Source organism: Bemisia tabaci, chromosome 1 (assembly GCF_918797505.1).
Source record: "Bemisia tabaci chromosome 1, PGI_BMITA_v3".
Lineage (NCBI taxonomy): Eukaryota > Metazoa > Arthropoda > Insecta > Hemiptera > Aleyrodidae > Bemisia > Bemisia tabaci.
In genome coordinates, this window is record NC_092793.1 from 56,345,698 (window position 1) to 56,373,248 (window position 27,551).

Sequence of the window (27,551 nt, forward strand, 5' to 3'; positions counted from 1 at the left end):
ACTCTGTAAATGATGCTCATTACATCATGCAATCAAAACTTAAACACAAAAGAAACTCAAACCCTACGTCTGTGCTCAACTATTCGCACATAGAGATGCCAGTGAAATAAAAACGAAGAATTGAATGTTCCTGTCATTTTGGATCCTCACAGGACAGCCCGCGCTGCGCCACAGCGCCACCAGCCAGCGCCTGTAAAGTTAAAACGCCTTCATTTCTACGTGTATGCATCACGGACATCCAAGGAGCCCGAATAGTTGCATTCAGGCGTTATGAGGGTTTTACTTTTAGTGCTCGTTAGAAAGCACCACTATTTGATGGCGCTTCGCTTGCTTCTCCTCCTTCTTAACTTACTTTTATTGTTGCCTACTGTACCGACAAAGTAGACGAAGTAAACTATCAATGATTTTTGTCGCGACATTGTCAAATTTTCGAGAAATGCTTTTATTTATTACAGCATTACCCTGCTGAAATGTGCGGACTGTGGCCTCCACACTAACTGACCTAAGAACGACGAATTCAGCAAAGATGTTTCATGGACACTTTTTAAATTTTAAACATTTTAAGGTTGTGCATCCTAACATATTTATTTTGCGGAAGGTTTAAAAAAGTCCAATCTTAATGTACATCAACCTACGGTCAGTTTAGAGCCCAGTAAAGCAGGACTCAAAACTTCTTAAAAAAAATTTTTGCGTCACCGATTGCTTCGGGCTCATAAAATTTGCGCAGTAGTAGACTGAGTTATTGTAAACTAACCAACGACGAAGTATTTGAAGGAAGTCGGCATGAGGTTTCTTGCATAAAATCTCAGGTAAGTAAGGCGTTGACAAAAATGAAGTAAATGTTTCTTCTTAAGTTTTTCTTAATTTAAGTATTACATAGATTTACGCTTGCAAACCACCTCTACGAAAATTTTCTCTAAACTTCAGTGTTCGTTTACATTTAAGTCAGAGTATTTTTTTAAGATCGCGTCTTTAAAAAATATTGTTACATTGCGGCTAGATGTCTAAAATATATGTTAAGTTTTTTAGTCATCTTTCCTCGTGTCTTAAGGGCAATCATTTGCGCTAACGACTCCGTTGCTTTCACCACTTCTGCCAAACGGAACTATGTGCATTAAGACCTGAGCCCTGAGACCCATAAGAATATGTGCATAACAGGGCTGACGTCATCATGCACATAGTTCCGTTTGATAAAAATACGTCCAATTCAACACCACCGCAACCAATGATCTTCGCTCTTAATTTTGACGCACCTGTGGCTTTGGTAATTGGACATGCGAGATCTATTCGTCTCGTTTAATCCGAATTGTGTTGTAATCACACAAGGTGGAAAAATGGTCCTGGGTCCACACCATTTTGCGGGGAAAACAAAGCCAAGAAATTCAAAAAAAAAATTCAATTAGAGAAAAAAAATTTTTGATTGAAATTTTAATGGACCACTAGACAAGGTACGAATTTCAGCATTCTGATACATGTTTCTTCACCAAAATTTCACGTTGAACACGATACGCACAACGAAAATTACAAAAATCAACTCCTTACGAAGCTATTTAATGATTCTTAGTGCGTAAATTCAAACAATCCGCTCCTGAAAACTCAATGCTCTACGTGATTCACATCGCGCGCTAAACGTTATCATGACAGTCTTTGCGATATAAAAATCTGGCAACCTCAATCTTGACGCTTTGGCTCAGCTATAGCAAATTGCTCATAGTTTGAAAAAAACATGGCGGGAAATGAACATTGCTCGGTTGAGAAGCTTGCTGAAACCGTTGTAATGCGCGATTTGACTCACGTAGAGCTTTGAGTTTCTTGTGAGCGGGCAGTTCAAATTCCTCGTAACCAATGTGAAATAAAAACGTTAATATCTTCGTTAGGAGTTGGTTTCAGTAATTTTCGTTGTGTGAATCGGGTTCTACGTGAAATTCTTGTTAAGAAACATGTATCAGATTGTTGAAATTCGTACCTTGTCTAGTGGTCCATTGAAAATGTTTTAGAATTTCTTGGCTTTGTTATTCCCGCGAAATGGTGTGGACCCAACACCATTTCTCCACCTATTGTTACATATAGATCGAGCCATTTTTAGTGTTTTTTATTTTTTTCCCCCTTGTTATAATTACATTTAATAACTTCTAAAATGTGTTAATTAGCTCTCAAACTTTTTAAGACAGAAATTTTCAAACTGACATGGCAACTGTGTGAGCCCAGTTGACCTTTGGCTGGGTGCAAATACGCACCAAAATACACGCAATGGAAAGTAAAGCAAGTATTCAAATGATTGAATGTCAATTGATAATATCTTCATTTATACTTTTTTTACATTAGTCACCCACTGATATAGGTGGGCCGTTCTAGGATATTGCAATTCCCCTGTGATTAAATAATGAATAATCTTGTGCTTATCTTGATAACCTTCCACATCCACCCATGGCTGAGAACACTTTTTAAAAAGATTCTATAGATCTCTGAGAGGAAAAATATGAGTACTTTAGTTGAACCGTCCTCATAAACCATAGTGTGTACCAAGCGATAAAATCTACAAAAATGGCTCTTTTGGGATCGAAAGAGCCATGGAGCACAAGTAAACAGTGCTAAACGCCTTCCCATAGGCCTTCAGCAATACTAAATCCGAAACGGTTGCTGAAGCTTTCGTGAACAGGGGATTTGATACAAATACTAACTCAACTCGAGATTACATACAATTTGGGCCACTGCTTGGTGTTTTTATCTCTTTCGAGATTTAATGAGATGCTAAGTACGATTCTTAAACTTCTGAATATTTACATCAATATTCTAGCCATTCCGCGATAATATTCCTGACCCTAAGTCCGCGGACCTTTGATCGGTCCTGCTGAAGCCCAATAGCTGCGCAACCCAAAGGACAAAAGATACCCGGGGCAATTACACACAGATTTGGAGCACAGACAGATCTGAAGGAGGCCTCAGGTTCCAAAACGGCGACAGCCTCAAAAAAAAGTTATCGATATCATTGGAAAAAATTGAGCCGACAGCTTACCGTCAAGGAATCGTTTGAACAATCCTAATAATGATTTGTAATTAATATGAGACAACTCCGCCTTAAAGCATGAAGACGGCGTAAGTCCACAATCACATATCTCGTTTGCGGTGTCCGAAAATATCCGCCTCTATATTATTTTTTCAAAGGAGAACAAATTGACACCATTTCTTGAAGTTTTTGCAGAATTTTTTTCGCACAGAGAAGAAAAATCACGGCAGTTTTAAAGAATTGCCGTCGAGTAGTCTTCCGTTTAAAAAATAAAGCATGACAGGAAGTCTGCGACGTCGCAAACTGAGTTATGTGATTGCCGACTTACACCGTCGATGAATCATTGATGATAAACGTCTTTAGACGGTAGGCACACTACAGGCGTAGCTTAAGGAGCGAATTTAGCATAATTAATCCCCCGTGTCATGTACACAAGCATGTTTGACAAAACGAAGGAAACCAACCCACCGCGTAGACATGGAAGACAATGAACCGCATGGAGCGAGAAAGTTCGGCACCCCTCCGCCGTTGAAGCAGGTAAATAACCTGGAGGACTTGCGTGAGTCTGTTAATGAAAATCTCATTCATTCAGCACAGGAACACTCAATCCCCGAGTGCGTCGTTACACCAATCTTACGACCTAGTTAAAAGTTGCGAGTGGGTGCAGGGCATTTAATATTAATCTATTCCATTTCTTTTCATCCCTCGAGTTGCGTTTATTTGCCGTTGATAAGTTCCCAGCACTTAAACTCTATAAATGTCGTTGTGAAATAAGAGAAGTTTACAGTTTTCTCAGGCGCTCAAAGCGCCGACAGTTTTCATGCCTGAAGTTGCCTTGTTGTAGTGAGAACGAGCCGTAAGAGCCTCATTAAAGGAAAGTCCCAGCGGCCTTGTCCTTTTAGTTTCTACTTGCGGCTGTTCTCCTCGGAGAAACCGCTTGAATCACTAACAATAATCATGACATGTAGAGACAAAATTATGGTCATTAAATTGCAATTAAATAGTGAGATTATTTTTATTGGATCGGAATGTTGTAGTCTATTCACAAAATGAAGGAGAATTCTGATTGAAACTTAATTTCATAAATATGAACCAAGATGCTATTTCTTTTGCACTGCAAATTGCCTACCCTCCTGAAACACGGAACTCATTTTGTTGATAGTTTAACATCGGACTTTATCAACCAAATGATGTAAAAGTATTGCCATTTTATGTTATAAAAATTGCACTTTTATTGCATAAAATTCAGGGCCGGATTCACCTACTTGCCGCCTATGGACCGCCTATATTTTGCCGCCCCCTTCTCATTCGTTTTGAAACTCAATAAAAACCATCAAATAAAAGTGCCAGCGGAGGAGGGGTGCATAAGACGCATTTACTCGTGTTGAACACATTTTTTGGGAAAGCCCTGTCAACATTACTAGCAAAAGAAACTTTGCGCGAAAGTTAAGTTCCGTAAACCTATCTCTGAGTGGACAAGGCCTTCCATTCATAGGAAATGAACGAAAAAATCACGAAAGAACAAACAAAAATGTGGTTCAATGATTTTAACTTCCGCCGCCGCGCCGCGCAGACCGCACCGTGTTTTGCGTAATGCGTGAAGTATTCATGCATTATTGTAGGCGCTATCCGTTTCACGCTGTCCGCAATGACCGCACTGTCTTTGATGCAATGCGTGAAGTATTCGTGCAGTCTTGTAGGCGCTAATGTGTGTTACATGCCGATCGCCGCGCCGAGGGCTTCTCCTGTTCATCTCAAGTCCTCGTCATCATTTCTCTCTAAGTCGCACCGTTCTAGGCCAAATTGCGTGTTGGGTTTCTCTCGTCTCTCGACTTATTGAGGGTGCTGTCTCTTGTAACCCTAAGAGACGACAAAATCAGAAATTACTGTACTCTCAGGAAATGAGAGATTTTATCGCCTTTTGTCGTTTGTAATTTTGTTTTTATAAATCCGATTTTTTTTCTACCTACACTTTAAAAATTGCAAAATTTGCCGCTCCCTAGATTTGCCGCCATGGGCCGCGGTCCATGTGGCCACCCCCTTAATCCGGCCCTGATAAAACTGCAAAATCTTAATAAAGGTTTTCGATGAACTGTGCTACCTGGGTATACGTTTCACGAAATTTTGCAGTGATAAAAACTTCCAGCCGTGAAAGCCGCATTTATGGGCTGAAGAGACACGCTCCGGGCGTAGCACCTGGAACAATAGAATCCACGGCTCCAGCACCTGAAACTTTCGGTCTTTGGGCCCGAAACGGACGGTATGTTTATATTTCCCGTAAGTTGTTTTTCAGTGCGGATATCTCAGTTTACAACGCGGCGTTATGCAGAGGGAAAAGGGGGAAAAAATGATCGCTTGAATATTATACGAGAAATTTAATGTGAGTCCTTGCTTTTCTGATTTTAGGTCTGTTATTCTGTTTCAGTTTAGTTTGATGTGTAACCGAATGTGTAAGAACCAGGACTTCAACTTCTACGTTACTGTGGTTTGCCGCCAAGACTACAATGTTAAGGAAGTACTTCTCTGCAAACCCCAGGGTGCGGCTGCTCCCCTGGCCGCACCCTTATTCTCTGGACTATGGGACCTCCAAGCTTCATGAACTTAGTAAGCTCCATCCATTTAATTCTTTATCCAAATTTGATGCTCTAATTTCTATCTCATTTACACGTACACTTACTTACTTGCTTACTTACTAACGGAGCTACAGCCCTGGGTGGGCTTTGGCCTCCACAACGATTCTCCTCCACATCCCTCTATCTTTGATTTTTTCACTTCATCCTTTTATTTGCATTTTCTTCAGGTCTTGCGCAACTCCGTCTAGCTACCAAAGCCCAGTTCGATTACTCCGCTATATATTATGCTGAATTCGGGCTTGTCAAACTTGCCTTCACCTTGCCATCTGATTTCCTGCAAGGCTATCACATCGATGTTATATTTTCCCATTTCACTTGCTATCTCCATCATTTTTCCCCGCTTGCTTCATTGTTCTTACGTTCCAGGTTGCCATTGAAATGTCTTTGGCTTTACCATTTTTCTTTTTTTCCGATGATCCATACTCGTTTGGTCGATCTCTCCGTTGATTCCATGTGTACCGAGACATCGTCTTGTTTTCGTAGCAAGGGGTTTTTTTTACTTGATAGGATTGCTAGCCCTACGCACAACCCTCCTCCTTTACCTGGGCTTTGGGACCAGCTGGAGGTGAACATCTCAACCCTAGGCAGAGTTATTTACACATACACTAATGCTGTAAAAATAATCGTTCTTTCATCAGATTCGTCGTCAAAATCAACAATATAGGCTCAGTGAACAAAACCGATCGGCGAATAAAATGATGCAATTTCCATCGGATTACATCAGGACATACTTGCCTGAAGCAATAGAATGTTTCACCCTTTTAACAACAAAAGGAATACCGAAATAATACCTCATATGTATGACCTACGTGAATTGGCAAGGACGAAAGATGGAATTCACAAACGAATGGAAGAGACGAATATTTTACACCCAAATCCAGAATAATGTGAAATTGGGCAACAAATTGTTGACAAAAGATGTTATGTGAAATATATCTGGTGGCAAGTCATTTTTCCTAAAACATTTTTTCCTACTGCAATTTTTCTTAATACTTTTTTCCTACTCGTTTTTTGTCCCATCACAGTTAGTCCTACGAGTGAGACGTCCTACTGGCTTTTTTCCTAGGGGCATTTGACCTAAATTCAATTTTAAAACTAGGGGAGCGAGAAAGTAAAAAAAGAACATAGGTACCTCACAAGTTAAAGTTGTAGCCGCATGCCCGTAAGTAGTGGAGCTTCATCCTCCTCCTCATATTGAGGGTATAGAAGGCTAAGCTTGTGATGTCTCCTGTTCACGCGCTTATATTCGGCTCGCTGAGAAAACTTTACTCTTCCTGAAACATTTCCCTCTACTCTACTCATGTTTACGTTTCAATTATTATTGGATTATTAGGACAAACACCCTTAGGAAAAAAGCCAGTGGGACATCTCACTCGTAGGACTTACTGTAATGGGACAAAAAACGTGTAGGAAAAAAGTATTAGGAAAACCTGATGTAGGAAAAAAAAAATTAGGAAAAATGACCTAGCACCATATATCTACTTAAAGAATTGGATATGCAAAGAAAAACAATGACGTTATTATATCATCCTTACGTATCGATAAATTTGACACTCTTTGATTTTTTTTACCTTCCCCTGACAAAATCATGAGGGCTCACCCGAACTTTTTAGAGGTTTACGTAATTCATGGACAGCCCGTGAGTTCGAACATATAGGAATCCTTACGTTTCAAAAAACTCGAGGATGAGCTTAAGATTGCATTGTTGGGACACGATCATGTAATATGAGCTGATAAGTTGACGGATTAATGTAGGTAAGTAGTATTTCATCTTATCAAATGACCAAAATATTTTTAAACCGAGGCGACGTTGGTTTAACTATTGCAATTGGTAATTTTGAGTGAAAATTCAGTAGCAGGTGAATAAAAAGACGATGAAAGAGCTTAAATTGGCTAATTTTAAAGTGTAGAGGAAACCATGTTAATTCTAGAGATGACTGCTGGGAATAGTAGGTAAGTATCCGTTTATTATTTATTCAGATGCTTCCCTCAACACATGTAAGTGCTTTAACTTGCACTGAAAAAAATAATATGCTGTTTTAGCACCTAGGATGTCAAAAATGTGTCTGGTGATCCCAAGATGCTGCCTTCACTGCCCTGGCCGTTAACTTTACATCCGATGAATGCAATTTCAACTGCGTGGGCAATCAAGGTAGCATTTTAGGATCACTAGACACTTTTTTGACATCCTAGGTGCTAAAGCAGCATACCACTTTTTTCAGTGTGCTATTTAGAATTTTTGATTTCACTATTTCTCACGAGTAAAATCAATCATTTGAAAATGTTAATTTAACGCATTAAAGGATAGACATTTTGAGAAATGATTGAAAAAAAATTGATTAAATCGAAAAATAAAAAATGAGGCTTTCTACATTTTTTAAGCTGGTGCTATTTGTTTCTGAATACTATTCATCAACTTTCAAATCAAGGGTTATTCAAGATCAGCGCTTTTTGCGGTTTTCGTCCAACGTTTCTTGAAATCATTTGAACTGAAAGTTATTATGTATTCATTTGAACTGTTAACCGAAAAATGGGTACGAGATCTCGATCGGTATGCAAAACTGACTAGCCTCTCGTACATTTTTCGACAATGCTCCGCATTCGACTGGTACGCACTCATAAGATAAATAGCTCACATGTCAAGTGAGTTTTCATCGGCAGCCAACCGCAACCGGTTTGAGCTACTCCACAGTCGGCGATTCTCACTCATCGAGAAGCAATCGTAATTTACCAATTACTGAATTGCCGGGCTATCTATCTGTTATCTCGCATGGCTCAACTGTCTGAGCACAATTATTTTTGCTTTCAATCGATGACCCGCCTCCAGTATTCCGCTCATCGAATTGAGTAATGCACATCCTCCTAAATTTAACATCTCTCGACGATTGCAAAATTTTCGCCGGGAAACGTAACTAGTAGCTTTTCACTAAAATTTGAGCGTGGCGTAGTGATATCTTATCAGAATCCCTCGTCGCGTGTGAATGGAGATCAGCATGTCATAATCCAATTGCTTATCCATCGTTCAACTTGTAAATCGTTTGCACGACGAGGTGACTGAGTGTTTTGAGCTCGAAGTGGTTCGAGGTTATTCGTTCTGGTTTGAACTAATTATCTGAAGAAAAATTGTCGCAATTAGTACAGAACTCAGCATGTTCTCTCACCTGTTGTTATTCCACCTCGTAAAGTGTTTTCCTTTCTCGATGTAATGTATGTCCGCGAGTGTATTCTTCTTCAAAAATCATTGAGGCACCATGGCAGCGACGACAGATCAACCATCAGCTAGTGAGTTTATTTAATGACTGAACTTAAATACCTCATTGAAATGCCATCTTTGCCTCCGTGCATTCGAAGATCCAAAAATGGTTTATAAATTCTGAAAGCCGAATACATATAGGCATTGGCAAAATATGTAGGTATACAATGCACATTCGTGGACCGAAGCGTGTGTTTTATTCATAAACCTATTAAAATTTGACGTATTTCTGTCAAACGAAACTATATGCACGAAGACATGAGCCCTAAGACCCATAAGAATAAATGCATAACAGGGCTCACGCCATAATGCACATAGCTCCGTTTGACAGAAATACGCCTAATTTATTTGTGACCCATTCTGACGGGTGGGATCATTAAGTGGGATTGGAGGATGAAATAAACATACTACAGATTAGAAGGGGTCAGTATGGCATAATTTGGCACCAGAAAACCAAAACTATTCCAAAAACTTGTAATAATTGTAGCTGCGAGCTCAGGCAGTGAAATTAATAATAATAAAAATAAAAAAAATACCGTAATTAAAACTAACAAAAATTCTTACACACTCAAAACTTATGCCAAAAAGTCGTATAAAAATAGTCACAATGAAAACTGAACCTAAGACTGAAGACACATCTGCGACATGTAAGGTAACCTTTGGCAGCGCTTCAAAATTTCAAGATGAAAAAGGGAAACTTCGAGAAAAACGTAGATAAAGTCTGTATGCAATGTTGCCAGTCTTAGAGGCAATTCATTTTAAATGCTCACGGCATAATTGATGATTCCAATTATGTCTCGGGACTGTGAGCCACTGTTCCTGAGAGTGTGAAACAGAGTTTATCATCGAAAATTAAAAATCAGCAATTTTTACCCCCAAACCAGTTTTTTCGCTGTGCTAAACAAAACAATAGAGACTGAGCAATTTATAGTTGAGGAAAAATATTTTGAACCTGAGAAAAGTCGTTAAACTTTGTCTTTATGTCACTAAGTCCTATGGAGAAATGAAACATCAAACCCCCTTTTCTCGGTACGAACTTAGTGTGACTAGTTGTGTCTCGTAATTTCCCGGACAAAAGAACGTAACTCTATTCTAAGGTTGCCAAACTAACTGTAAAAATCAAATTCTTTACAAGAATGTACTTGTGAAATTTTTTCCCTGATTTTTCAGATTTTTGCATAAGATCTGAAGAAAAATCAGTCAAACGCTCAGTTCAAAATGCCCAAAATTCTCACAGTGAAAATGCAATTTGCGAGGGGAAATTTGGTAACATTGGAATGCAGTAACGTTCTTTCGCGGAGGAAACGACGATCACCAAATTCTCATTTGTTGTTATAATTATTTTTAGAGATTGACAGGCCGGTTCCTAAGATTTTTGCGGCTATCGATACGAAATGACCTTTTGATAAACCCGGTTCCTTTAAATGTATAAAATGTCACCTAGGCTGTCGAAAATTACATGTAAAGCATGTAGATGTTAAATTTTGAAAGATGTTAACTTTTACCATTTGTCTTAACTTCTTCTAAAGATCTGCTAGGTTTACGAGTCATATTCTCCAGATGAGCCAGCTATCTCTGATTTTGTTAAACATAGCCCATGAAGCGGCGCTTGGAGGACGCGAATAAGCCACATAATAAGGAGGTTGGACACTTAGTTAATTTGGACCACATTTTGCAATTAGGAGTTACAGTTTGTGGCTCATTCTAGAAACAACATGTACGTCATTAGTTATCCTATGCAGATAGGTGTTTTTATGTATGAGCCGGAAACTGTAGTTCCTAATCTCAAGAATGAGGTCCATTTAGGGAGACGTGCCTCATTTTTTACTCTCCTAAGCTGAGAGCATGTTATTGAAGGAGCTTTGTTCCAGGTGCTTCAAAAAGGGGGGGGGGGACGCTCTCGACCTTGAAGTACTGTTTTCATTAGCTCACTCATAAATTATAGGACTTTGGGAGACAGCTGTGAAACCGGAGCAAAAGGAATCAATTACAGTCGTCGCGACTATGAAAACAAGAGGAAAGCACGGCGTATTTCGAAAATCGGAATGATAAATATTGCTCCTCTGTTATAATTTTTTTTCTGTCGAGGGCCATAAAAATGAATTCGTAGTCGCAGAGCTTTGCAACAATATGTGCGACTCTGTATATCAGTAGCGTAGCTAGGAAGTTTTCAAGGGGAAGGGGGGTCCATTCAAAAACGTGACGGTAAATTTACATTATTTTGTGAACGTCCCTGATAATATTTTATGTCTACCCTCCAAAAGTACAAAAAAGAGTACATTTAACGCACTGGAAAAAAAACACATCGGATCCAGAGTCCAGACTCGTGAAAACATTGACAAGAAAAAGGACTCTTGATTCAATCAGATTTAAGCTTAAATCAAAAGGAAATCCGCTCAAATTAATAGGTTTGGTTCTTGATTTAAGCTTAAATCTGATTGAATCAAGAGTATTTTTTCTTTTCGATGTTTTTAAGAGTCTGGACTCTAGATCCAACGTGTTTTTTTGTCCAGTGCGAGGCGAAGGGGGGGGGGGTCTAGACTCCCTGTAACCCTCCCCCCTCCGCCGCCATGTCTACGCCACTGCTGTATATGATTTTATACTCTCGACTTTAAAGTTATATGATGTATTAATGTGGATGTGATTGCTTGGTTTCAGGTGTCGATGGACTGGAAGATGGCAAATCAGTTGGGAACGCGCGAAACGACGGAGCGCACAATTGCGGACGATCCTCGCCCGAGTCACTTGGCGGGCACTCGTCTGAAGGAAGCCGGTCAGGTTCCTTACAATTTCTCTTTTATTGATTGGGTGCCAGTGACCAGTGGGGCGCAAATGCGAATAAAGATAATGTCAAGTGCATCTTCCAGATGCTCATGGATCTTTGAGGCTGTAACCATAGTCGTTCCTTCAACAGCGCCTTCCCCTTGGAAAACTTCATATCGACATTGATTCTTCCGAACCACGTATCTCGCTTGCGGTGCCTAAAAATCTCCGCCCCTATTTTATTTTTTGAAGGAAGAATAAATGAGGGGCTTGGAGGACAAGGCGCACAAGTGCAGTTTTTGGAAAAATTGAGGTATCAATGATTTCAAGTAAAACTGGTCTCGATGCATATTCTGTTGAAAATTCGCTCCCAGATTCTACTTTTTAAGCACTTAAAAGTCTGTTTAAACTTTCTTTCCGCCATAAGGCTCCATGTAATTTCGAAACTTCAAACGCGTATTTCTAGAAATAGCAAAAACTGCGATTATGCCGTAAAGCGCTTTGTCCTCCGAATCCCTCAAATGGACATCATTCCTTGAAGTTTTTCCAAAATTTGATTACAACAAGAGAAAAATTCGAGGAAATTTTTAGGAGTCGACGTTTGGCAGTTCTCTGTTTAAAAAATGAAGTATGACAGGAAGTCTGCAACGTCGCAAACCGAGATGGTGGTTTGGGAGTTTCACCGTAGACATGGTTTCCATTGTGGCCAAAGAAGTTTTATGGAAGTCATTAATGCAGCATCATACCTAACAAAGACAATTTTTGTGAATCTTAAATAAAGTTCAGCATTATTACTTTAGAAATGAATCCTTGCAAGGATTTGATTGCATACTACAAAAGAGAAAAGTATATGGTTTTGACAATCTTCAAGGTAGGCGCGAATATGCTTATCTTAAAAAAACGTATCCAATGTCAATTTCCGACGTATTTAAAATGGTGCCTATAATGATCCTCATATCGACGATGAAACTACAACCGAAAAATTTTCGACGTCATTTCTTGAAAACTTCCCTGAAAAACATTCCGTGAAAATCTTGAAACAAACACGGCAAATTATTATGTAGTCTTGTTTTTCCCAGAGGTATGTAACAATCTTGATTGTCTTTGTTAATTTTCTTTATAATTCGGTGCAGGATTCGGTGTTGGAAGCAAATAGTGAAGGCTGACAGCAGGCTTGTCCAGATTTTTTCATCAATCATCTGTGGACTTCTTGGATGGGGAATCCTCTACACATTATTCCACAATGAAGTGGCCCCTGGAGGTCAACTCTTCAGTCTGATTTTTCTTTACCTACTGGCAAGTTATGCTGGATACCTAATAAGCTTTTTGCGTTTGCCAGCCCTGCTAGGAATGCTTCTCATGGGGATTTTGTTGCGTAACATAGGATTTTTTGATGTTTCTGGTGTTTACAAAGAAATCATTATTTCTTCAAGGTATGTCACAGTTTATAATTCTAATTTTTTTTTTTTTAGATTTTCCAAGTCTAAAGATTTTCTCATTAAAACAAAAAACAACCTATTGCTCTACAACCATTGCTCTACAACCATATTTCCCCCTGGATATTTTGTGTATGTATTTTACTTTCATGAGATCAGCGTCATTACATTAAGATTTTTTCACTTTACCTTTTCATTTAGAGAAATTGCATTGACGGTGATCCTCATCAAAGCTGGATTGGGACTGGATCCAGTTGCATTGATGAAATTGAAATTTGTCGTTCTAAGATTGGCACTAGTCCCTTGTATTGGAGAAGCTGCAGCAGTTGCAGCTGCTGCTCATTTCTTGCTTGGGTTTCCTTGGTTATGGGGAATTCTTCTCGGGTAAGACAACACTCTACTCATTTTTAATTGACTTACTAAAGTCAACGTTGAAAAACACACCCTTTTATTCATTATCTTGGAATTATAATTAAAAATACATTTTGTGGTTCGCAAAGTCTTTGCATCTAATTTGTATAAGGAATTAAATATTTAATCTCATATACCTACCTCTTCGTAAATCTTATGATCATATTTTGCATTACCGTGATTTCATTGTATCCTCTAGTTTTAAGTCACTGCTATTTCTACTGAAAGTATATTTTCCATCATTGTTAGCAGTGTCTCCACTTTACCAGATAATTAATGTAAAAACATTTAATACATTGTAGTTATGTTCATCTGTAAAAGTTAAATAAAAAAAATCAATTTCAAAAATGTTTTAAGATGAGGATTAATGTCTGTGCTTTAAAATAAATCTTCAATTCAGTTTTTTGTTACGAGTATGTAAAATAATTTAAAACATTACGATCAATCGTTTGATATTTTCAATGGTGTCTTTAAGCTTTCCTCTTCTATGCTTGTTCCTTTAAATTTTCTCGTTTGTATAATTTTCGGTAGTTGCACCCAAAGTGCAGTAAGTCCTGCTGTTGTCGTACCAACTTTACTCAATCTCGATTCAAAAGGATATGGCACCAACAAAGGAATTTCTACACTTATTATTGCTGCATCCAGTATAGACGACATATTCAGTATTTCAGCGTTTGGTGTTTGTTTAGGAGCTCTTTTCACACAAGGTTTGTTGTTTTATATTTTGTAATACTCCTCCCCCCTAAAAAAATCTAAAATATTTATTACGATATTACAAGGAAATAATAACATAACTCAATTTTAGGACTTTTCGGGCAGAAAAACGGTACTTTGTGAACAGGCAATCATTTAGGTACACATCTTAACTTGAGTAAAAAGTTTCCAAAAATTATTTTATTAGTGATATAGTTAAAAACTGGAAAAAGTGGTTGTGGAAAAATTGATCGACAACGTCAGGAATTAGGTGAGCTCACAAACGCCACGCAGTAAGGGTGGTTAGTCGTTTGAGCTTCAGCTGCCGCGAGAGAGAAGAAGGGGCAAAATTAGCGTAACATAAACACCCGAAATTCGTTGGTTATTTGAAACTGAATGTGTTGGGCCAAACCCGCTTACAGCGCTGCTGTTTCCTTCATGTGGACTTTTTGGATTTCCTAAGGCAAATATTATACCACGCTATTTTCAACATCAATTGCATCACGCACTAGTCGAGTCTCATATAAATTACTGTATCAATACTTGGTCATGCGCGAGTAATAAACAGATAGAAAAAATCTTTATTCTCCAAAAAAAATCAATCAGAACCATTCTGAAACTGAAGCAAGATACATCATGCCGAGAACACTTCATAAAAAATGAGATATTAACATTACCGGCCAAAATAATTATGAGTCACTTAAAATTACTGGCTAAAAGGCTGAAGGGAGATAAGGCAGAGACACATGGGTATGGCACAAGATATCACCAATTTAGCAGTTTATCAAAGAACGACACATATCTAACAAAGGCATGGAAATTCTTTGATAAATTGCCAAATATTATACAGGAAAGCATATATAGTCCAACATTCGGTAAGCTGGCCGCAAGGCATTTGATTGCAAAATGCCCGTACTCAATCAATGAATTTTTGAATGTAAATGAATGAATTTTAGACGATTTGTATGTAAATATGTTTATACCTATCAGTACCTTTATTTAGAATGACGTTTTTGTGAAGCCAAATGTGCAAAAAGCAAAAGAATAAATAAATAAAAAAATAAAAATAATTTAAATATTGGCTATTGAAAAAGATAAGCATGGCAATACGAGGGAGTAAGCAAGCATGCAGTCCTCCTTTAGTCCACGAGGCTATCTCAATCAATCGGAAATAATTTTTCTGAAAAATATACATTTTTACAAGACCTTCAAGAACCTCCAAGTTTTGATGGAAAATGGGAAAAGGTTTATAAAGGTGTATCTTGATAACCTGCAACGCAACGTTAGTAAACATTGCATGTTTAATTCAATAGATTTAAAAAAAAATGTTGAAACAAATCTCAAAACGGAAAGATTTAAACATGTTTACAATGCTGTTGCGATACAGGATGACGCGGGTGCAGGGAGGACTCTAAACTCGTCAATCTAACCAGTGTGGAACCCCCCTGTGCCTGAGAAACAGGACCCTCAAATTTGGATTCCTTGGACCTTGGGGTTAATTACTCATAAAAACACCCTTTTCCCGAGCATCTGCGTCAATTAAGTGACATTGAAGTTTTTTGAAGGGGGGCTCTAACCCCCTTCTTTAGAGTTCAGTATTTTAGACACGGATGGACCGATTTTGGATTATTGGTGTTAACTTGGATAACAATTTGCCGTACTTTCCGATTCTGATGAAATCGTTTCAAAAAGTTGACATGGAACCCGACTTCGGACGTGACGACCCTGGTAAAAATTGGCGATAGGAGCTGTGTTTCAAAATACCATAGGAGTTCTTATAGCCGACTAAAGATGGCTATTGAACATCATATAGCTGGCTGTAGAAAGCGGAGCAAATCATAAAGCCGGGTTATACGAAGCTATAAAAAAGTATACAGTCGGGCTAGTTCCTATCGCCGGGCTTTACACTTTATCGCCATTGGCTATAGGAGGCTATAAGAAATTGTATAGAAATTCGTGTGCTTTGGAAATCATGAAGTTTGATACGGAACTACCTTAATATTTACAAAACGCATATTATATTTTCCTTTTCTACATATTTTTTTCATCAATTAGAAAGAGAATAATCCATACAGAGTGTGCAAACATTTCGAAGTCATGAGTTGAAAAACGCTGTCTCCGCGAGATTAAATATTAGAGCCTAACACAAAGCGGAGCGGCGGCGGCTCACTGGCGCCTACAAACCTAACAGGAATAATTCACGCATTGCGCAATGCGTGAAGTATCCCTGTTAGATTTGTAGGCGCCAATGCGCGTTCAGCGCTGGCTGCCCGTCCGCCTCGCCTCGCCGCAGCGTGCCACGGCGTCTGAAGCAACTGTTTCACACCAGATTGAAGGCGCTATTAAGAATGACAAGCATCCTTCAAAAGTACGGAGCTTTCCTCGCAAAATAAATCAAGATACTACGGCACAAAAAGAGATCGGTAGTCCAAAAACTAACTGAGTCCTGGTGTCCGTAATTCGTAACGTTTAGCGTAAACTTTATCGTCTGGCTGTTGCTTAGTCGCCATCGGCTATAAAAGGCTAAAAGAAATTGCACAGCCGGCTACAGAAGCTATTGGAAATCTTACGGCCGGCTTTAGGTCTATAGTATTTTGGAACACACATTCTACTGCCAATTTTTACCAGGGGAGTCTTTCTTTTAAATAACTTATCAGAGGTAAAGAGGAGGATCCTTCAAGTTACTTAGAGTTTAAAATTATAAAATACACTTGTACACGAACTTTACATCTACCTACTTGGTTCCTAACCGGGGTTGTTCTGATCTAGTACGACTCCTCACTGAAATATTTAACTACATTTCTGATTTTAATTACAAGACGAGCTTACGTCTAGAGCAATATGTATTTAACTTTTCCGTTTATCTGTTTAAAACTACTCTCAACGTAATTGTTTCAGGAGACATAACTATGAGTATTTTGAAAGGTCCCACTGAAGTGGGTCTCGGTTTGTTTGTTGGAATATTGTGGGGAGCAATGGCATATGTGGTCCCGCACCCTGATGATGTGAGTGCGTTCAAATTTTTCCTAAATCGGAATCATTATTAATTGCTTTTGCTCATTTTTTAAAAATTATATTATTTTCACTCTCCCATGCGTCGGAAGTTAGCGGGAAATTCATCGTTCGATCTCTGGGTGAATTCAGTTAAAATGTTTTTCAAAAATTTGCAACCAAAATTTAGATGGGACCAATTTCCTCAGCATTTAATTGGTTGTCTTACAATCTGCCATGAGCCTCTGCGCAAGAGAATAATCAATACAGCCAACGAGATACAGGTTGGACATCAAAAAAATTAATTTATTAACTTTGTAGGTAACGACACGACTTTGTGTAGGGTTGGTTTGATACGACATTTCGACGGTGAAAGTCGGCAATCACATAACTCGGTTTGCGACGTCGCAGACTTCCTGTCATACTTTATTTTTTAAACGGAAAACTATACTCAACGGTAATTCTTTAAAACTTCCGTGATTTTTCTTCTTTGTGCAAGGAAAATTCTGCAAAAACTTCAAGGAATCATGTCTATTTGTTAGCCTTTAAAAAAATAACATAGTTGCGGAGATTTTCAGACACCGCAAACGAGTTATGTGATTACCGACTTGCACCGTCGATTTGCTGGTTTATGTAGATTTTTGGGCTATACGAGTGTCAGTGCTCTGTGAAAGTTTTTGACATATTTACAGGGAAGAGGAAAAAAGAACTGAAAATTAAATTGCGTGTGAACATGTTGTATGCAAATATATTACTATAAGTTAGTATTAAATATTATCAAAGTTATTTCCAAACGCTCTTGGCGTTAGAAAGTGCGATTATACATGTGCTATTGTAGGTACTTATATGCATTCTATCTCTTAAAGACATAAAAGAGACATTATCACTTATTAGTGATCCTCTAACTTGTTATTGTTGTTAGTCAGCTTTAGAATTGCCCACAAAAATTCATTTTCCCTTTGAGTTCTTAATGCATTTTCAACTTTTTTTAAAAGATAAAATCTCTTAAGACATTAAAATTTTTGAGAAACCAGGATCATTCCTTCACAGTCTTCAAAATACTGAATCCTTTGTGGGGCAGCCATAAATAAAATTGTATTCTTTTGTTTACCCTTGATTTGACCCTAAAAATTCCTCACCTATTGTTTTTCCAGAAATATGTCGTACTTAAAAGATTCATATTCGTTGGAGGTGGTGGACTGTTTATGGTGCTTGGAAGTCAAATGATTGGTTTCCCAGGAGCAGGCCCTCTATCATGCATTTCATCCGCATTTGTTGCAAATTTGTCTTGGAAGCATCGAGGGTGGGACGATGAAACGGTAATCTTTTCTCACTGAATTCTAAGTATTTTATTTAATTTCATTTTATTTTATTTCATTTCTTTAGCATGAATCATGCTCTTACTTTTGTTCTCGTCGATGTGTGCTGAAACTTCATCTCTACCTTGCATTTTAGGGGTTGGTGTCAATACATTAAACGCCGAAGCGAAGGTCTGCGCTTACTGTCACAATAAAACAAAATACGCGTTTCCTGTGACGGAATATTAGCGATCTATGTTGCGGAGGTCATAATCACTGCCAAAAAGGTGAAACATGGATCGAACACTTAGAATGGATATATATTTTTTGTGTATGGCTCGCAACAATGAATCTTGAGGACATTAATGATTTCAATATTCTAACCACTATACTTAAATAATACGTAAACCTTTCCTAACATATTTTTTCAGACTCCAGTCTCAACTATCATCTCTAAACTTTGGAAAATCGTAGAGCCTCTGCTTTTTGCATTGATTGGAACTGAAATCAACTTCCAAGTTATCAATCTGTCCCTGGTCGGCACAGGTCTACTAGTACTTTTTTCTGGACTCGTTGTAAGTAATATTTATTTTTATTATTTTTTTTAATTTTTTTTTTTTTTTATGAAGGGACAAGCAATCAAATGAGCTAGTCCAACGAACCTTGTAAACGTCTATGTTGAACATATATTTGTTTATTATGCACAAAATGTATCTCAAAACTAAGTATAAATACGCCTGGCTATGTGTTTGAATGACGTTCACAGTGATGTAAAGAGGTAAAACCTCATTTTATGTCAGTATGAATCATCTACATGCAACATCCACCATTTTTTGGTTCCTAAGAGCTATTCATGAGGCCTGAGGTGGCTGAGCCAATCAGAAATGGATCCCTCCGGTAACCATAATGATATACGCTCCGTGTAATGACACTCTACTATGGAGGGGGGCGGGCCGGCTAAATGAGAAATTCTGTGGGCGTTTGTAGATCAAAACCGGAAAGAAAAGGCCGCGGGGGGCGGTGTGATGGGGCCAAATTTGCGAGGGTCGTGGGGGCAATCTAAAAAAATTGCTATGAGAGGACTTCACGCGTGAACTATAAATGCCGAAAATAGCTCAAGGCTCCTTCCGTTTTTCATGTCAAAAAGGAAATTGCTATGACACAGGAGGAAAGTTGCATTTAAAATGTGGCATATTTTTCCTTTCCAGATAAGGGTCGTTTGTTGTAGTATTGCCATCTACGGTGCCAATCTAAACTCGAAAGAAACTCTATTCGTCAACATGGCTTGGTTGCCAAAAGCAACTGTTCAGGTAAGGATATTCTGCTCAATTAATGTGTGGTTCCTTGACGCAGACTAAAGTCGAATTTTACAACCGAAATTTCTTTAAGGTCATATTTACTAAATTATTTCTGTTTTATCACTTTTCTCAGTCTCATTTTCTTTAACCATATTCATCCTAGACAAGTTTTGGGTTTCATACATACATTGGGACATACATGAGACGCTTTTATAGCGCTCTTTGGCGCAGTGCGACGCCTAATCGCCACAAAACTCGGTCTTTCCACAGGTCATTAGGGAGTTGACACTCCCTCATTTCATTTAATACCCCCTGTTAGCCCGCGGTTTCATGCCTTCCTAAAAATTTGGCGTTTAAAGAATTTTTTAAACTAGGAAGTATTTTATTTAACGCTGTCTGAAATTTTTATGAATATATTTTTTGAGCCGTTATTAGTTGGGGGTAAAGGATCAAGGAGAAGTGTTATTATATTTAATTAATGATCTTTATTATAACCTGTGACAACACTGTCTCTGTCTTATAGTGTGTGTACTCATTATAAGGAGTAGGACTCCCTTGCGGGATGTTTGTCCTAGAGTATCCTAAAACTCAAAAAGTAAAACTTTGAAGTGTCTCACAGTTAGTTCTTGAAAACCGTCCATCTTTTTTGAATAGTAGGCTGGTTGCAATATTTTTTCACTCTAAGAGAGTATCTGTTCTACTCTTATTTTAGTAATATACATGATATCAGAATTTCTAATTTCATTCTTCTTTCAGGCGGCTTTGGCTCCGGTTGCAATGGATATGGTCCGCCAAGCACAATATGAAAACGATTCACCCCTCTATGTGTACAGCTCACAAATTCTTACAATAGCAGTGATTTCAATCCTTGTTACTGCCCCCATTGGCTCTGTTGGCATCAATATTGGCGGTCCAAAATTACTCACTAAAACCGAAACTCACACTGTCTCTGAGCGAGATCCATAGAAAAGTGGGAGCGTTTTAATCTTCCTGCATCACTATGTGTTCGTAAATAGCATTTATTTTTCATCATAGGTAATTTAACTTGTAGACCGGCCTTAAACGATAATAAAAGTCAGAATTTTCGTGTTTTAATAATCTGTGATGTTATAAAAGGATCACGTCTAAAACGGGTCCAAAGCCAGCCGGGACCGTTGTTCTAGAGACTTGGCACATTCAATCGGTTGGTAATGCCTCAAAGTTTCCTAAATGTTGAGCCCCCAAAATTTTTGAGGAAACATGGAGGGCTGTTAAAGTTCCAAAACGGAGAAAGGTTTGCGAAGTTATCACTCAAAATACCTGAACAAATCATACACCAATTGCTATTCTGGTTTCCACACACGCTTTCACCGTGAAGGACTAGAACTTGCAAGCGATGTAGGTATCTTGTAGTATACGGATTTGTCTAAACTCGAATAATAGCTCCCGGTACTTTGATAGACTGACAAACTATCGACTGAATTTTCCTCTTTGCCTAGACCTATTTCTAATAAAGCTAGATTTCGATTTTGATGAAATAAGGAATCGAAAATTGAAGGAAACAAAAATTGTTTGCGAAAAACCTCTACTCCCGCTCAGGACTTTCTCAATGCCAGAATAATCGGTTAAAAAAACCGGAGTAATTTTCCAGGGTCGCGGTTGTCACAACGAAAGTTCTACTCGAAAAAACTTTTAGAGCATGAAATATTTCTGAGGAGTCTTACCTCGCTACAACTGCGTACTCCAACGATTTTTCTCACTCCGGTTTATATAAATTAACAAAAATTCTGCTAATTAGGCACTCGCTCTTCCATCCCCAAAGCTGCATTGGGGGGGGGGGGGGGGAGATCGGAACTTCGAAAAAGACGGGGCATTACCTAATGTTCGCATGTACAAAGTCTCTAAAAAAAAATCTGCCACAGGCGGGTTTGGACCTGTATTATGCACGTGCTCATTTTTATTCTATTTTATGATCATGAAGAAGAATTAGTTCCTATTAATTTGTAAAATTTGTTTTGATTTTCTTTTGCATCCGGAGAATGTCTTCGAGTGCCAGTTCCATTACATCATAAGGAAATGTGCCTAGGTCTTCTAGCTTTTTGCGGGCTCCGGTTTTGAAAGTTGATCAGAATGGTCGAAGGGCGTTCGTGGAGATTTTGCTGTTTAATCACTTTTTTTGGAGGCGCTAAAGTTGTTCATTTGGTTTGAATTGGAAATCAATAACTTTGATATCCCAAGCAGATCTTTTACGATAGTGTGATGCCCTATATACTTAAATACCTGCTATACATAAAACAGCATTTCCTTCCTGATCAGGTCAAGCTCTGATGGGCACATACCGAAGGATACGGAAAAATCAAAGTTGGAAAGTCATTGTACGAGTATAAATTATTTTGCACATTATACACTTGTAGTATTTGTATTATAAATACGTATTTATTCTTTGTTTCAATTCATGTCCAAAGACCCTCGAAAAAAGTATTATGACTTTCATAGTATTGATTTGTGGTTTCTGAAATTTTTCGCTCTAAAACCTTCTCATAAGTTTCAGTGGGAGGTACAAATTTTCCATGTGCTGTCGTACAATAAGTATACACTCTTTGCCTCCACTGACATGAATTGTAATGGCATTGACCTTAGTAAGAAAATAATTCCTAACATTTTACAAAAAAAAGAAAAAAGAAAAAAAGACTAATATTCTACGCACGCTTTATAACGCTGCCAATAAAAATCGTCGTTTCTATTTACAATTTTATTATTGTTAATACTTGGTAATATTCTCCTCAATTTCTAGTTTATCCTTTTTTTAATTACTTTAACGTTCATTGTTACGTTTGTTAACGCCACTATATCCTATCACTATTTCAGCTGAAAAATGTCATGGACTGTACAGTCACTCGCCGGATACTTTCATAATTTATAATTTTTGAAGTAAATCGGTGGGGTAGTTTTGAGCTTCTATAATGGATGGAAGCAGGGGTGGGCATACTAAGCTGCAGTTTTGAAAATACGTCGAATTAAGAAATTTTGCAACGTTGGCTGCCAGACACATATACAGATCAAGACATTTTATCTAAGACAATTCCGAAGTAAAGGCGACCAACAAGCCAAGAGTCTACTGATAATGAGTCCAAAATGCGTCGAAATCTGACTTTAGAGAAATTTTGCAATACTATTTGTTTTTTTTTTGAAACCACTGTACTTCGGAACAGAAATTTTTTTGATTATAGAAACATTTATGCATATCTCTGCATAAACTTTGATCGAACCGAAAAACCGATGAGCGATATTATGAACCTATTTGTACGCTTCATCAATAATTGTAATCTTCCGTCACATTCTTACGGCGCAATTATACAACTATTTGAACTCTCCGGAATGCGTGAGGTATCACGCAGCATTTGAAGGCATTTTCAAAACAGCCAAGTTCCGATACCCGGATTATCGTTTTGCATAGTTCATATTCTTTTGTTATATTCCGTACCACTTGTTTATTTTTAATCCTCGTATAAAAGCCACCCATTTCCTGAATACAATTCTAGCTGGAGCGCAATTCAGCTATGCATTCACCACTGCAAAAATGTCAAAGGAAATTGATAAGCCCAGCGTGTATGGAGGCTATTTCAATTGTAATCTTCCGTCACATTCTTACGGCGCAATGATACAACTATTTGAACTCTCCGGAATGCGTGAGGTATCACGCCGCATTTGAAGGCGTTTTCAAAACAGCCAAGTTTCGATATCAGGTTTGTAGTTTCGCAAGAAATTGGAGCACAAAATCAATAGAATGACTGATTTTACGAGGTAATGCAACTCAATTAATTTGTGTTTTATTTGACGGAAGCGTTAGAAAACAGTTCGGTCAGAAATTTAAATCAACCTACGGTCCATTATACAGGGTGTCCGGAAGTTAACTTATTTAACTTTAAGGATCGCTATTTCGGCTCAAAATAAGACTTTTTTTTCCTATACACATATGCCCGAAAACGCTTCATACGTGAGCTATGCGCTTACAAAGTTGCCATTATTTTTCGTTCAAATTAATATAGCTCCTCGTCATTTTTTCATAGGTGGCTGAAACTTTGCATGGGGGGTATTTTTTAGCGCTCTATTCATTTTTTGTGTTTTCAAGGACGTACGTCTTCGAAAAATGACGTCACAAGCTTTCCCGAATTTGAAAATTGCGATAACTTTTTTGGTAGATGAAATTTCGAAAAACGGATTACGGCACGTGAAAGAGCGTAAAAAATCAAGGGGTCCAAGTACTGCACAAAATTTTCCAGAAACGCGTTATTTCGACGCAAAAGAACTTTGAAAAATTTTAAGATTTTCGAAGCTCCATTTGAAACCATGTTTTCGATAAGCCTCCAAGTATGATTTTTCGGTGGATATTTGATACCAAAAATATCGCCGCCTAACCGCGATTTTAGTAAGATGATGCTCGGGCCAGTCCCAAGCCTGGAAAAAGTGTGAGGGAAAGGTCAAGAGCCGTCTCAATAGCTTCGAGGTTTTCGAAGCCCCTTGCTCTGTAGGCAATTTTTCAATCCTTGCAGTAAAAATTGCCTACACAGCAAGGAGCTTCGAAAATCTTAAAATTTTTCAAAGTTCTTTTGCGTCGAAATAACGCGTTTCTGGAAAATTTTGTGCAGTACTTGGACCCCTTGATTTTTTACGCTCTTTCACGTGCCGTAATCCGTTTTTCGAAATATCATCTACCAAAAAAGTTATCGCAATTTTCAAATTCGGGAAAGCTTGTGACGTCATTTTTCGAAGACGTACGTCCTTGAAAACACAAAAAATGAATAGAGCGCTAAAAAATACCCCCCTATGCAAAGTTTCAGCCACCTATGAAAAAATGACGAGGAGCTATATTAATTTGAACGAAAAATAATGGCAACTTTGTAAGCGCATAGCTCACGTATGAAGCGTTTTCGGGCATATGTGTATAGGAAAAAAAAGTCTTATTTTGAGCCGAAAAAGCGATCCTGAAAGTTAAATACGTTAACTTCCGGACACCCTGTATAGTTCATGTTCTTTTGTTTCGTTCCGTACCACTTGTTTATTATGAATCCTCGTATAAAAATTACCCATTTGCTAAATACAATTCTAGCTGGAGCGCACTTCAGCTATGCATTCACCACTGCAAAAATGTCAAAGGAAATCGACGAGCCCAGCGTGTATGGAGGCTATTTCAATTGAGGACACCGCACCAAGAACAGCCTATGTAACCGCGTTTTGAGAAAAACGCATTTAAAGTTTTATTTTTGATGTACTGCGCAGACTTTTCTATGGAGGTACCCTGTTTTGGTGTTTTTGGGTGACCTAACCCTTCTATTAAAGGATGCCGGGTAGATTTTGCGATACATTTTGGGTTTATACTCTCATATATTTAATTTAAAAAAGCGGTTTATAGGTCATTATTACGCCCACCGGTCATTTTGGTGGCAATATGAAGTATAAATCATTTTAATCAAGCATGATTAACGCAAAATGAAAGAATATCCACAGTGAGTAAAGGAAGTTCAGTGGCGTGGCGTCCATAGGTTCGCAGTGTTCGCCGAACACCCTAAAATATTTTGAAACAATTAATAAATTATGGCTAAGAATGTGGGAAGCAATACAGAATACAGAATAGTAGATCGCAAATAAGTATCGGACGCTTGGCTTCCGACAGCGGCATGTGGCGCGGCGGAGAGAGAAAATCCTGTGACGCGTGGTCCGTACCGGCTACCGAACCTGGATGATCTGCGTACGGTGAGGGAGAGAACCTGGTGATGATGAAGGGGCAAAGGGTACACGAGACAGGAGAGGCACCGGCGCGCGGCGCATGCGGACCGCGCTCGCGGAGGGAACACACCAGAGAGAAAAGGGAGGGGAAAAGAACGAGAGAGGAGAGCCGCTCATCAGTCCAGCTGTTTCCTATAGCAGTGGTCCGCAGGGGTTTGCGAACCGCCGAATTTCCTCTATGCCGCGATTCGCTCACCGCTTCTCCCCTGCGCCTGCGGGCCGCATCTCCCAGTTTCCCAGTCTCCCTCTCCAACCTCTCTCTGCAGGTGCGTGTTGCGAAAATACGTTATCATTTAACAAAATAAATTACAGGAAAACGATCGGTAAAAAGAACAAAATTTCAATGACAATTTACCGGCACAATTTTCACCGGAAAGGGTTAAAATCGTGTTCTTGCGGCTTCATTTTTAAAAAGTTTCCGGGGGAGGCCCCCCGAACCCCCCTTTAAGGAAGGGGAGTGAACCTTTCTGACCCCCCCCCCCCTAAAGTTAACACTCTTACCGAACGCCTACCTGATATAGTCACGCCACGCCCCTGAAAGGAAGGGGTAACTAGCACCTTATATAGGCCCGTTTATAGGTCGTTCTTGCACCCATCGATCCAGAGGCCTGACTTAACTCGGAAAAAAAAAGGTTTTTCGACCTCGAGCCGTTACCTATCTATATTCTATCGCTACCACACCATAGTCCAGGGTACGTAGAATCCGAAAAGCAGATGGGCGCAATAACGACCGATACGCCTATAGGCTGTTCTTGGTGCGGTGTCCTCAATTTGAGGTTCGCCTCCAAAGCCGGGCGTTGATGACGGCGCAGACATGCAACTATTCGTGCTTGATGGATGTCCGTGTTGCATCTGTAAAATTGAAGGCGCGATGGCGTGAGCCATAAACTCTCAATACTCCGCTCTCCACTTTGTGCTGCCTATGAGGTGTCGCTCAGATTCGAGAGAGGAGTTGAAAAAAGAGGCCCGAATTTGTCTCTCCCATCTTCGCCTGTGTTGACACTTCATTGTTTTCTTTTTTTTTCAATCTGATGTCTGATTTTTTCGGGGGATTATTTATAAATCTATATCTAAAACTCGCGTGTACTGGTACCTTAAACTTCCCGAGAAGAGATAATCGGGTCAATTTGACCCGAGGTCAAAATCGGCAGAAAATATGTGTAATACATTTATTCTCAAACCATGTAGCTCGGAATTTAATGTTGGCCCGTAGTCCCAAGAGAACGTATCTTGGTTTTTCGGTCATTTCTCTTGACAGACGGGAGAATCACACGACATGCTGATGGAGTCTTAAAAAGCATCTCATGTCCTTCCTGTCTTCAAGAATCATTTCTCCTTGCCCTTCAAGATGAAGAAAACAGATAGCTTCTTCACTCTCTGAAAAATCGGGCCTCCGAGATACGTGGTTGTGGACTTGCACCATCGATACACCGTCGTTCACCGGAGAGGCGCTCGCGCCTTCCATTTCGCCGCATAGGCAACAAACATGCCGGGGATCGCGACTAGTTACCTCTTCAAAAAATACGCATTCGTCTGGCTCCTTAAACTTTGACTGAACAGGGCTGTAAGTTTTTCCTTTCCTTGGCAACTTCTGAGGGAACTGAAGCACGATGAATTTGCTTTAATTCAGCAAAAATAGTTAGAAATAGTAAACTAAAAACAGATCACGTGTAACGGACAAGAACCGCTCTCCCGGAAAAATATCAATCATCCGATGAAATTTGAAAGGGCGGATGTGACTTGGTTCATATCTGCCTCACGTGGTTCAATTCAGAGTTGATCTATAGAGTACTTGAATTACCAACTTAGGCCGATTAAGATTAATTTTCCAGGTAAATCGAAAAATTTACCTGGAAAATTGGTTTGAGTCTCATTTTTCAAGGGTGCCTGTACTATTAAATATCGACAACACTATTTCCATTATATTCTAAGAATGGACCACTAGACAAGGTACGAATTTAAGCAATCTGATACATGTTTCTTAACCAGAATTTCACGTAGA

At 38.8% G+C, this 27,551-nt stretch overlaps 1 protein-coding gene across 3 annotated transcripts in view; it reads left to right on the top strand.

The window, feature by feature from the left end:
• The window catches only part of LOC109043162 (sodium/hydrogen exchanger 9B2), a 30,596-nt gene extending 8,382 nt beyond the window's left edge, over positions 1-22,214 (top strand). For 2 of the 3 annotated variants that reach the window (XM_072303922.1, XM_072303918.1), the window contains exons 2-11: positions 5,433-5,611; positions 11,552-11,666; positions 12,790-13,089; positions 13,294-13,476; positions 14,035-14,210; positions 17,095-17,201; positions 18,342-18,506; positions 18,917-19,060; positions 19,694-19,795; positions 20,540-22,214. In XM_072303922.1, the coding sequence (XP_072160023.1) occupies positions 5,512-5,611; positions 11,552-11,666; positions 12,790-13,089; positions 13,294-13,476; positions 14,035-14,210; positions 17,095-17,201; positions 18,342-18,506; positions 18,917-19,060; positions 19,694-19,795; positions 20,540-20,749 (1,602 nt within the window). In that variant the 5' untranslated portion in view covers positions 5,433-5,511 and the 3' untranslated portion in view covers positions 20,750-22,214. Of the gene's footprint in view, positions 1-5,432; positions 5,612-8,360; positions 8,923-11,551; positions 11,667-12,789; positions 13,090-13,293; positions 13,477-14,034; positions 14,211-17,094; positions 17,202-18,341; positions 18,507-18,916; positions 19,061-19,693; positions 19,796-20,539 lie in introns of those variants that run through there. The other variant, XM_019060269.2, reaches the window with a different exon arrangement.
• The last annotated feature ends 5,337 nt before the right edge of the window (positions 22,215-27,551 follow it).